The sequence below is a fragment of the Xenopus laevis genome, chromosome 9_10L (assembly GCF_017654675.1).
Source record: "Xenopus laevis strain J_2021 chromosome 9_10L, Xenopus_laevis_v10.1, whole genome shotgun sequence".
NCBI lineage: Eukaryota > Metazoa > Chordata > Amphibia > Anura > Pipidae > Xenopus > Xenopus laevis.
Genome location: NC_054387.1, coordinates 92,507,975 through 92,520,468, shown reverse-complemented (window position 1 = coordinate 92,520,468; position 12,494 = coordinate 92,507,975). Strand labels below are relative to the sequence as shown.

Sequence of the window (12,494 nt, the reverse complement as noted above, 5' to 3'; positions counted from 1 at the left end):
AACAAAGAAGAGAGGTCAGATTCCAAAGTAGCCACAATGACTTCACCCGGAATAATTGTACAACAGTCATCAGTTTCAGAATATATTGAGTCAAAGCTTCTGGAAAGAGCATCTGCCTTGACGTTCTTTGTACCAGGCCTAAACGTCAAGGTAAAGTTAAATCTAGAAAAGAATAAAGCCCACCTTGCCTGTCTGGGATTTAGACGCTTTGCTGACTCAATATACAACAGATTTTTATGGTCAGTGTAGACCGTATCCTGGTGTTTAGCCCCTTCTAGTAGATGCCGCCATTCTTCAAAGGCCCACTTGACAGCTAACAGTTCTCTATTCCCTATGTCATAATTTGCCTCTGCAGGAAGAAATTTTCTAGAGAAAAATGCACAGGGGTGTAACTTATTAGTTATCGGGTGCCTTTGAGAGAGAATTGCCCCTGCTCCCACCTCAGAAGCATCTACCTCGACTATAAAAGGTAGTGTTGTATCAGGATGGCGGAGGATTGGGGCAGAACTAAACTCCCTTTTGAGGAACTCGAAAGCTTGGATAGCTTCCGGAGGCCACATACTGGGGTCAGCACCTTTCTTAGTAAGATTTGTGATAGGAGCCACAATAAGTGAAAAATCTTTAATGAATTGCCTATAATAGTTGGCAAAACCTAGGAACCTTTGGGTTGCACGTAAAGAATAAGGTTGGGTCCACTCCAGGACAGCTCTTACCTTGTCTGGATCCATTTCGAGACCCTTGGAAGAAATATTAAATCCCAAGAACTGTACGAAGCAACTTCAAAAGTACACTTCTCCAATTTGGCATACAGGTTATTAGCTCTAAGCCTACGCAATACCTCACAAACATGAAGGCGATGATCAGACAGATTGGCAGAGAAGATGAGGATGTCATCTAGGTAGACCACTACGTATATCCCCAGCAGGTCCCGAAAGATGTCATTGACAAACTCCTGAAACACTGCTGGGGCGTTACATAGACCAAACGGCATAACAAGGTACTCGTAGTGGCCATCCCTAGTATTAAAAGCCGTTTTCCACTCATCCCCCTCCCTAATCCGAATGAGGTTATAGGCACCCCTCAAATCAAGCTTGGAGTAGATCTTAGCATCCTTGACCTGGTCAAATAGTTCGGAGATTAATGGTAAGGGGTAGCGATTTTTTACAGTGATTTTATTAAGCCCCCTATAATCAATACAGGGGCGTAAACCTCCGTCTTTCTTACCCACAAAAAAGAACCCTGCCCCCGCAGGGGAACAAGAGGGCCTAATGAAGCCCCTGTCAAGATTTTCTTGTATATACTCTTTCATTGCCTGGGCTTCGGGCAATGAAAGAGGGTAGGTTCTACCACGTGGAGGAATTGACCCAGGAACTAAATCAATAGGGCAGTCATACTGCCGATGCGGAGGTAAGGTCTCAGCTGCTTTTTTAGAGAAAACATCAGAAAAAACAGAATATGCTGTGGGTAACCCCTCAAGAGAAGTAGTGGCTACTACAGAGGGAAAACAAACCCCACTACATCCTGTACCCCATTGAGTCACCCCCTTAGAAACCCAGTCTATCAGAGGGTTATGCCTCTGGAGCCATGGTAAACCAAGAATAAGAGGAGAGGAAGCTCCCTCAATGAGGTATAGAGCTATCTCCTCACAGTGTAGATTATTAGCACACATAGAAAGATTTGTGGTCTTTTGGGAAACCACCCCTGATCCCAAGGGTCTTTTATCGACAGCCAGAATTCTCAAAGGAGGATTGAGGGCAACCAAAGGAATTTTATTTTTAGCAGCGAATGCTGCGTCCAAGAAATTACCCTCCGCCCCAAAATCAATGAAGGCTGACAATTTAACAGTGCCCGTAGGCCAGGTTAATTTAACAGATAATAGGACCTTGGAGGCAGATTGGGGAGAGGAAACGCCTGCACCCAAATGGAGCTCCCCTTCTCCATTTAGGCTAGGGCGTTTCCCGGCCTCTTGGAACACTGATTGAGGAAGTGACCCTTCTCCCCACAATACAAACACAACCCAAGAGACCGCCTCCGTGCCTTTTCCTCAGGAGTAAGGTGAAAGATGCCCAGCTGCATAGGCTCCTCCTGAGGTTGAGACACAGAGGGGTTTGACAACTTAGCACTAAAATTATGCTTATACAAAGAAGAAGTACCCTGTTCCTCCCGATTTTCCCTCTGTCTCCTATCTACCTGGATAACCAGAGACATTAGGTCATCCAGACTGGTGGATAGGGGGTAATTGACCAGGCTGTCTTTGACAGATTTGGCTAGACCGATGCGAAACTGGCTCCTTAGAGCTGCATCGTTCCAGCCAGTCTCCACCGCCCACCTACGAAACTCTGTGCAGTAAATCTCCACCTCCCGTTTACCCTGGCGTAGTTTGCGAATAGCGGAATCGGCCGAAGAGGCGCGATCCGGGTCATCGTAAAGAATGGCCATAGAGCGGAAGAAAATATCTAAAGAGAAACGGGCAGGGTCAGTGGCTGGCAATCTAAGTGCCCAGACTTGGGGGTCACCCACTAATAGGGTCATTACGAACCTGACCTTTTCCTCGTCAGAGGGAAATGAGTGGGGGAAAAAACTGAGGTACAGCTTACAGGCCTCTTGAAAAACAAAAAACTGGGTTCTGTCCCCACCAAACTTGGCAGGAAATGCAATCTTGGGTTCCTGAGGTCTGAATACAGCACCCCTATCGGACAGGGAACCCACAGAAGGAGTAGGAACAGAACTGGCTGGCTGCTGCGAGGGTTCCAGCTGGCGTGTTAGGTTATGAAACCCCTGGAGCAAATAGTTCTGCTTTTGCTCCTGCTCCTCCATGCGTTGCAGCAGAGTAGTTAGCAACAGCTCGGAAGAAGATGGAAGTGGAGCAGCGGCAGCAGCTTCGGTGTGATCGTCGTCCTCCATGGCCCGTGATAATGTCACGGCCGGCACCCAACACCAGAACAAGTGCTCGAATCCTGGGTCTGAGCTAAACTTCACCAGTGGTGTGACCACCTTTGAGCTTCGGGAGGAGCCCTCAGCCTAATCGGGTGCCACCTGGTCTTACGAGAGGTTCAAGCAAGTGTTCTGGCAGGCAATGGGGCACGGCTGGTAGCTAGAGTCTTTGGGACCGAGGATCACGGTAACAGACAAGGATAAGGCAGAAGGATCGTCAGACAGGCTGGGTCGTGGCAGGCAGAAAGCAAGGGTCGTCAGGCAGGCAAGGGTCAAAACCGGGTATCAAGCAGGAAGGGTACAAGCAGAAGAGTAGTCGGATATCAGGCACTGGTCAGGATACAGAATTCGGGATGGTCAAGGTACAGGCTGGGTCAAACACGGATAATCAGATTCAAACAGACAAAATAGCACAAGGCTTCAGAACAGAGCACCAGAAACAAGTTCTATCACGGGCAGTTTGCTGGGAGTGGAAGTGGCCTATTTATACCCTGTTTGGACGCCAAGGTTTTCGCGCCAAAATCGGCGCACACACGCGTCAGGATCGACGCGCGCGCGTCCGCGTCAATAAAGGAAACGAGACGCGGGCGCGCGTGTCCTAAGGAGGCAAGATGGTGGAACCACGAGGCGGGCGTCCCCGCGGCCGGCGTGGCGGGCGTCCCCGCGGCCGATTTACAGCACCCCCAATCCCAGGTAAAACAGATTTCCTTACAGCTCTTTTGTGAAATGGATTTCAGTGCAGAATTCTGCTGGAGCAGATTCATTTTGAATTTTTTTTTTTTTCCCATGACAGTATCCCTTTAAATAACAAAGTTTTTTAATCATTAAAACCCGGATGGCTAAAAAGATTTCTACTGCTCAGTAAATCCTGTTTTCTTATTTTTTTTTCTATTTTTCATCAAATATGAAATAAAAGTTAATAATTTTTGTGTATTTTTGTGCTCATTTTCTTCATGTATTTAGAACAATATATATTTCTTATTATCTAAGTATAAAAGAAATTAATTCAGGCATTTTTAAATGGGTATTTTCCCCCAGGAAATACCCGTAAAGCGTAAGACCACAAAATGCTGAACAAGTTCTTGGAGACCAGTGTAAAATCACCTTAATACAAGACAATTAGGGGGTCATTTATCAAAGATCGAATGTTATACCTGAAAAGAACTTTAATGAACCCACAACTCGAATGGTTTCTTATTTAAGAAAAAAACTTGGAATGGGATAAACTCGATTCTGCAAGTTCGAGTTTTTGGCGGGAAAAAACTCAAATCGATCGTGTTTTCAGGCAAAACCGTCCGATCTTCAAATGGTTGAACTCTGCTTTTAATCCTGCTCCAAATTATAGGTGCATGACTGCAGTCCACTGTCTACAGGCAATCTGCCAATCCTCGACCCAAGGGGATCACTGTATCAAAACCTATTATGAAAACATAATAATCAGTCAGATCTTGCAAGAAACCCACAAATAACTGCACAACCATCCTTTCTGGGTAACCTACTGTATGTATTTTATCACTGATATTCTACACTCACATTCATTTTAGGGATATGTCATGGGTTAAAACTATTAAGAACAATTTGGCTATTTAGGTTCTCATATCCCTAACTAGTACACTGTACTGTCAGTATTTTTTACATAAACTAATGTTTTGCCATCTAGCCAGATGATTCTGTATTCACTGTATGCACTGAACAGAACAGAATACAGAACTTCAACATTGCTGACAGAATAGATAAAAGTACCTATTTCAATGACATCAAAATCCCTTTAACAATAGTTCAGTCTGCTGTTACAGATCTGTACAAAGAATACATATTACTGTAATGAAAACAAAGGGTGGCATCCACTTTACTGCCATTAAATGCTTTTGTGAATTTTTTTTAAGCTTTTGGTTTTGTAGGGTATATAAGGGAAAGAACACAGGAATCAAAATAGGCAAAGTGAACCACCAGCTATGGGAAAGGTATGTTTAATATTGTTTAAAATGAAATGCATTGTTTCTAATTAAAGTGCATTTATGAAAGCAAGTCCATGAAACATACATGTATTGCTAAAACTATAGCAGTAATGGAAATCATTTAATTAGATTTGGGGCAGATTTGCATAGGGTCGATATTCGACTGGCGAATGTAAATCCTTCGACTTTGAATATCAAAGTCGAAGGATTTACCGCAATTAGTTCGATCGAATGAAAAATTGTTCGATCGAACGATTAAATCCTTCGAATCGAACTATTCGAAGGATTTTAATCCATCGATCGAACGATTTTTCTACGATCAGAAAATTGCTAGGAAGCCTATGGGACCTTCCCCATAGGCTAACATTGCACCTCGGTAGGTTTTAGGCGGCGAAGTAGGTGGTCAAAGTTTTTTTTAAAGAGACAGTACTTCGATTATCGAATGGTCGAATATTCGAACCATTTTTAGTTCGAAACGGTCGATTCAAAGTCGAAGGACGAAGTAGCCAATTCGATGGTCGAAGTAGTCAAAAAAATCATTCGAAATTCAAAGTTTTTTCTTCTTCTATTCCTTCACTCGAGCTAAGTAAATGGGCCCCTTAGTGTTACAACACAGTTTAGCTTGGAAAAAAATGAGATTTTACCATCCAACTTAATGATACACATATTTTTAATTATTTTATTTATTTCTATAATAAGTTATGGATACATTATATTGAGAGGTAAAATGAGGACAAATGATTAAAGATAAAAGACAAAATCCAGTTAAGCCTTCTATGACAGTATCCAAAAATATATCTTTATAAGACAATGAAGTGAATTATAAGCAACCGTCTTGTTGAAGTATATAATAGCAGTGACCCAGTTTAAATAATCAGCAAAAAGGTCCATATAAAACCTACTAAAATTGAATTCAATCCATTATTACAGAGATCAAAAAACAAAATAAATTGCTATTAAGTATATGTAACGTGTTGAATGGCAATTGTAATATGAAATACATTAAAAGGATGAATTGAAACCTTTAATAAGATTTGGAGAACACTTAATAGAGAACCAAAACCCTAATTATAAAAATCCCTACCCTACATAGACCCCCCTCCCTGCTCCCCCCAGCCTAGGTGTTACCGCCGGTAAATGCCCCTACCTGTTTTCTTACTGTTTACAGATTCTGTGCAGCAGAGTTCACGGGCGCCATCTTCTCTTTGGTAATCTTCGGGTCTTCTTCCGGCACTTCATCAATTTCCATCACTTTCGGGCAGGTCTGGACTGAGAATTAAATTAGGCCCTGGCATTTCAGATACACAGAGGCCCAATCAGCCCACACATAGGCCCAAATAGCCCCCACCAGCCCACTAGATACTGACTTTCTATGGCACCTTATAGCAGCCCCTCTGGCATTTGCCAGAACCCACAGATTGCCAGTCCGGGTCTGCTTTCGGGGCATGTGCAGTTGTCGCGAACTGGAAGATTGCTCCAACTATGCATGCGCTGATACAATTCTCTTCCCGAAGAGAAGAAGATGGCGTCCGTGAAATCCGCTGCACACAATCTGCACCGAGGGATAAGTAAAGAGGTAGGGGCATTTACTGGGAGTAACACCAAGGCTGGGGGGAACAGGGACAGGGGTCTATGTAGGGTGGGCGGTAGTGGTTTTTATAATTAAGGGGTTGGTTCTCCTTTAAGGACTCTAGGTCATGAATCAGATAAGTATTCAGTATTAATTTATTTTTCAATTATTGTATTATCTAAATGTGACTCCTCATCCAATATTTACAACTAATAACTTCACATGTTTTTACCATTTAACATTATTATTATTAGATCATCTTTTATGAGGACAGGAATTTTGGTGGGCGCTTCTATGAGTGCAGCACTGATAGCTCGGACTTGATATCCTTTTTTAACCGCTGTAGTTCAATTCGTGTTGAACATGGAAACTGGATGATCTATGAATTCCCCAACTTTGGAGGGTGCCAGTATTTTCTAAAAAGAGGGGAGTATCCCGATTTTAACCAGTCAATGGGATTTGGCGACTCCATCCGTTCTTGCAGGATAATTCCACAGGTGTGTGAATAATTTCTTACCAATCTATTCTAAGAATCAAGTACATTTTTGTATATTCCATTAAATATTGACATAAATAAAAATTAGAATGAATGCTTAAAACTAGACACCCACTGTGAGTACTGGCTGGCCTTTTCTATTGCTTTGAAATCTGCTCTGTGTGTTCACTGACAGACTGATCCCATGCCTCTCAGTGTAAACACATACTGTATATGAGAAACGGAAGGCAGAGATGTTTTTTGTTCACTGGCGTATATATATATATATATATATACATATCAGGGGAGAAAACAACCAGTGTGTATTTATCAAAAGTATAATTTTCATTGTTTTGGAGGTTTTTGAAACCACAAATAAACTCACAAGCTCTAAAACGACAAATGTCTTGATATTTATTATAAAATGTGAATAAAAAAAGCATAGCTGAACTATGTGCTTAAAACTTAGAATACCTGGAAAACCTCTAAAAAATTTCTAAAAATGTTTCCTACAATTCAAAGTCAAAGTAAACTTTGTTGTCATCTCAGCAGTATACGAATATACAGTGAGACAAGATGACCTGGCTCCAGCTAGTACATATCACAAAAAGGCACTTAAAAATACACAATAAATATGTAAACATGAAATGTGCAATATATTGGCAGAAATTGGATATATACATGTGTAAACCTTTAGAATTGAGCAAATAAATTAACAGTTCACAAAGTTAAGTTCACAGTTCAGGTGTGTCTGAAATGTAGTGGGAGGAGGGAGTTGAGGAGTCTGATCGGTTGCGGAAAAAAGCTTTTACGCAGCCTGGTTGTTCGGGCTTTAATACTGCGAATGCGTCTGCCGGATGGGAGCAGCGTGAATAGTCCGTGTGAGGGGTGTGTGGAGTCCAGTGCAATGCAGGAGGCACAGTGCTTGTGGAAGATGTCCTGCAGTGATGGAAGAGCCGCTCCAATGATGTTGCCAGCTGCTCTGACAGTCCACTGTAGACTTTTCCGGTCAGCAGAGCTGGCATACTGTACCAGATGGAGATGCAGCTCGTCCGGACGCTCTCTATTGTGCCCCTGTTGAACACTGTGAGGGTGGGAGGCAGAAGGCTGGCCCGTTTCAGTTGTCTTAGGAAGTGAAGAGGCTGCTGAGCCTTTCCCAGTAAAAGAAAAATACAAAAAAAAACCTCTAAAAGTCTGAATTAATTTAGAGTGGCCCATCAGTTCAGCTCCCATTGACTCCAAGACCTCAACAACTTTTACCAGGCCAAGTTTTGTGTTATCGATTTTCATGGTTTTTATACTTCACAAATCTCAAACTTTTAGAGCTTTTTCAAATAATGAGGAAATCAAGGATTTTTACAGATTCATGGAAAAAAACTAAATTATTAACTTAATTTATAGGGGCTAATCTTGATGGAACTGAATATCCTGTCAAGAAAAGTTCCCTGTCAGTATATGGTGGAAATCACTGGTCAAAAAGACCCCCTCATAGTTTCTGTGTGTAGGGTAGGCGAAATTCATAGTACAGGTATAGGACCTGTTCTACAGAATGCTCGGGATCTGGGGTTTTCCGGATAAGGAATCTTTCTGTAATTTGGATCACCATACTTTAAGTCTACTAAAAAATTATTTTAGTGTTAAATAAATCTATCGGATTATTTTTAGAGTAAAATAAATCTAATCGATTGTTTTGCTCCCAATTAATTATATCTTAGTTGGAATCTAGTACAAGGTACTGTTTTAGTATTACATAACAAAAGGAAATAATTGTTTAAAATTTGAGTTATTTGATTATAGTGGAGTCTATGGGAGCTGGCCTTCCTATAATTTATGGACAATGGGTATCCAGATAACGATTGTTTTTAGTTGATTAAAAGAATGATTTTTTTTTTTGTTTTAGCATGGACATGACTCATGCAGAATTAAAGTTTATGAGAGAGAAGATTTTAAAGGTCAGATGATGGAGTTCACTGAAGATTGCCCCCAAGTTTATGAAACATTTCGGTACCACAATATCAGTTCTTGCAATGTGGTTGAAGGGCATTGGATCTTCTATGATGAACCCAATTACAAGGGACGTCATTACTACCTCCGTCCTGGGGAGTACAAAAGATATAGTGACTGGGGAGCTGTAAGCAGCAGGGTTGGTTCATTAAGAAGAGCATCTGATTTTAATTGATTCTAAAAAATAAAATAAAAGATTGTTCATCTTAATGTATCTAACGTATTGTTCATTTTTGTTGTTTATGCATTATTTCAAATGTATGTATTTAGAGCAATTCAACATCACTTATCATTGGTCCAGCCAAAAGTTAATTGAAAGGCAATTTAAATGAAATGTATAGCAGCATTAGGTGCTGTTATTTCTGCCCCTAATTTAAGATGCAGAATAACATATACTGTACATATATTGAAAAAAACTTACTCTGGTTAAAGTCCATCTGTAGATTTTAAACTACAGATGGACTTTAAATCTCCAACTTCAATCCACATCAGGGAAAGATCCTTGTCAAACAAGCAAATCTTTTACTGTATGGCCGCCTTTAGCTGCTATCAGGGCAAATGAATCCAAATAATGGAAAGTGATGCATTCGGTTGTTTTTCTTTTTTGTTTGCTGAGTGCAGAAATTGTCCCTCACTTCTTGGACCGAGAGCTCAATCACCGTTCCTTCTCCTTTCTACAAGTGATTCTAACACTTGCACTGGCTTTTACAGCCTCAGCAAACACAGACCCAGTTTTATCCACATTTGCTCTCTTATTCTAGCTACACATCCATTCCCTTAGTTAGATCTAGTGGAGTAGGATACATTTAGTCGCTACAGAGTGTATTCTTGATAGAGCATAAATATTTTTTTGCCTATATCCAAGGCATTTTTCAAATTCCAGTTAACTGTTCTTGTACTCTTTGACACACTACTTACTTGTTTTCATAGGGTGTATTCATTTCCCAGGCTGCTTCCAAGCCGAAACATCCAGCTATGTCTTAGAGGTATAGAGGAGAAGCACACCTGCACATGCCGGCCATGTTATATAAATAATTTATTAAACTCATTACAAGCTTTCAACAAACACCCCCTTATTCAGGAACAGTACACACACATAGGGGCACATTTACTTAAATTCAAATTAATCTAATTTTTTTTATGAAAACAAATCTGACCAAACTCCCTTCCACGATTTAACTCATTTATCTATAATTTTTCTCAAAACAATCGGCGACAAAATCAAACATCAATTTGTATTGTAAGATTGACGCTCCAAAAAACAGATTTTATTGAGTTTTTGCTGTGAAAACTCGACTTTTTCATATTATCGTCTGACAACCCTGAATTTTTCAGATTATCCACCGCAGATCACAATTTCATGAAACAACTTCAGGGACATCTGCCATTGACTACTTTACCTTGACAGGTTTGAGTCAGCTTTGGGGTATGATAAATCTCATGTTTTTTTACCCCTTAAAACCTCAAACAGATAAAAATAGAGGTTTAATAAATGGACTCCATAGTGAACCAAATTCATTATATACCCTCTATTTAATGTGGCACAGCCATATGACCCATTTAACCCACCATGCCAGTGGTACAGTATATTCAAACAATAGTCCAAAGTAACCAGTCCAAAAAATGTATGATATTTTATAAAGAAAGTATGGATTTGTAGCAATCATTATAATAGAGATAATCATTATAATCTTTTTTATCACGTTGCTTTGCTCTTTAATAAATATTTACACAGGTTGCCTCCTCTGGGTAAATTTACCTGTTTCATTATTGTCCACTTAACTTGGGCCACTGAGTGCTTATTATAATAAATATGTTTCACTACCAATAGTGCTGATAAACATTCCCTTTGTTTTCTTGTTTCTTTTTTTTTGTATACCTGGTACATAATTCCTTATATTTGTTTAACACACACGTATAGCTCTACTTGTCTGCCCTACATTAGCTAATCCGCTTATTAAATACACAATTTTATTAAATAGATCCCCCAAACTATTACATGTAAAATGTCCATTAACTTTAATAGGAGTGCCCTTTGTTGGATGCGTTATAGTTTCTTTGCTGTACAATTCACATACTCACCACAACTAAATGTACCCATTTTCAAACGTGCAAACAAACTCTTTTCCTTTATGTGTGCTAACATACTCTTTTGTAATATCTTTTTGGATACCATCTGCCATATCGGTTTACCTCGTGTGTAAGAAACTAACAGAATGTTTTCCCCAGCTCATAGTCTATTTGTAATACCTTCCAATGTTTTTATATATATATATATATATATGTATATATATATATATATATATATATATATATATATATATATATATATATATATTGTGTCAACTTTTGGCAGTCTAACCCCATATATTGAATGGATAATATTAAAACATTGGAAGGTATTAAGGTTTTTTGTTTTAGCTGTTCCAATAAAGACTTTTTATTATATCGATTGGCCCATGGAGTGCGTGCTTCTTCGCTATCTACATTGAATTACTCCCCCAGCTACGGGTTCGGGGCGCTGCACCCGGGCCATCCAACATATTCGGTGAGTTCTCATATATACAAAGATTGCTGTGACTAAAACCTCAATGCTGTGTACTGGTTGAAACTACACCTGGGTCCTATTCTGCGCTGGGTGAGCAGTTAACTTTAATTTTATTTGGGGACTGAGCCGATATTTTTTTTTTGTAACCCCAGAGTATCTTCAACTGCCCATGTCTCAGCAAGCTCCGTGTTGCCAAACTGGTCCGTAAAGAACACGAAGATTCAGAAGATGGTTCCTGATAACTCTGCTGTGCAATTCTGCTTGTATAGGGCAGCTTTACTATCAGAGATGCAGTTCCCTGAAATAGACTATGAGGAGAGGAAGAAGGCAGGGGGTTCATTAGATGGCTGTGGATGGGGGATTTTGTCTTGGTTTTCCTTTAATTACCAAGCAACTGGTAGTGACATGAAGCAGACTTATAAAGGCCTTTAATTAAGCAATTAGAAGCAGCTAGTCTAAACAAGAAGTTAGAGTCAGCAGTGTATGTAAAGAGATGTACTGTCACCAGACCAAGGTTTAAATCTAGACTATTCTTGGGGTGAGGTAACAGAGTTTTGTCTCTTTATACTTCCTTCCATGGAAGGGGTGGATGCTGCAGGAGAGTATGAGGTAAGAAGCCTCTGTAACTCTGGTCTTGGTCAGTGAAGTTGGGGACAAGTTTCTCAGCGAATGAGATAAATATAATGACAGGATAGCACATGTGGAGTGTTAGACAGACAGGGTGAACTAGCAAAGCAGTGTGTGCTCCACTGAAGACATTGTAGGAGATTGCAAGATAATTCCCCAGGCAAAATCCACCAGACTGTAGGGACTCCAGTTGATAGGGCTCAGGGATAGGTGAAATAACTTGGAGCACATTTTAATGATTCTGGTACATCTGAGATAGACACATGTGGTGTGAGTAATGCGCACTGTGAACCTTGATGTACAAAGAAACTACCTTTCTGATTAATAAAGCTAATCTATTTAGTGCTACAGAGAACTCAAATATAAAAGATAAAATCT

At 40.2% G+C, this 12,494-nt stretch overlaps 1 protein-coding gene across 1 annotated transcript; it reads left to right on the top strand.

Annotated features, from left to right (window-relative positions):
• Nucleotides 1–4,806: 4,806 nt before the first annotated feature.
• Nucleotides 4,807–9,151, top strand: cryga.2.L (crystallin gamma a gene 2 L homeolog). The gene is made up of 3 exons (XM_018236881.2): nt 4,807–4,898; nt 6,717–6,959; nt 8,838–9,151. The coding sequence occupies exons 1-3, from the start codon at nt 4,890–4,892 to the stop codon at nt 9,114–9,116; spliced, it is 531 nt and encodes a 176-aa protein (XP_018092370.1). The 5' UTR covers nt 4,807–4,889; the 3' UTR covers nt 9,117–9,151.
• The last annotated feature ends 3,343 nt before the right edge of the window (nt 9,152–12,494 follow it).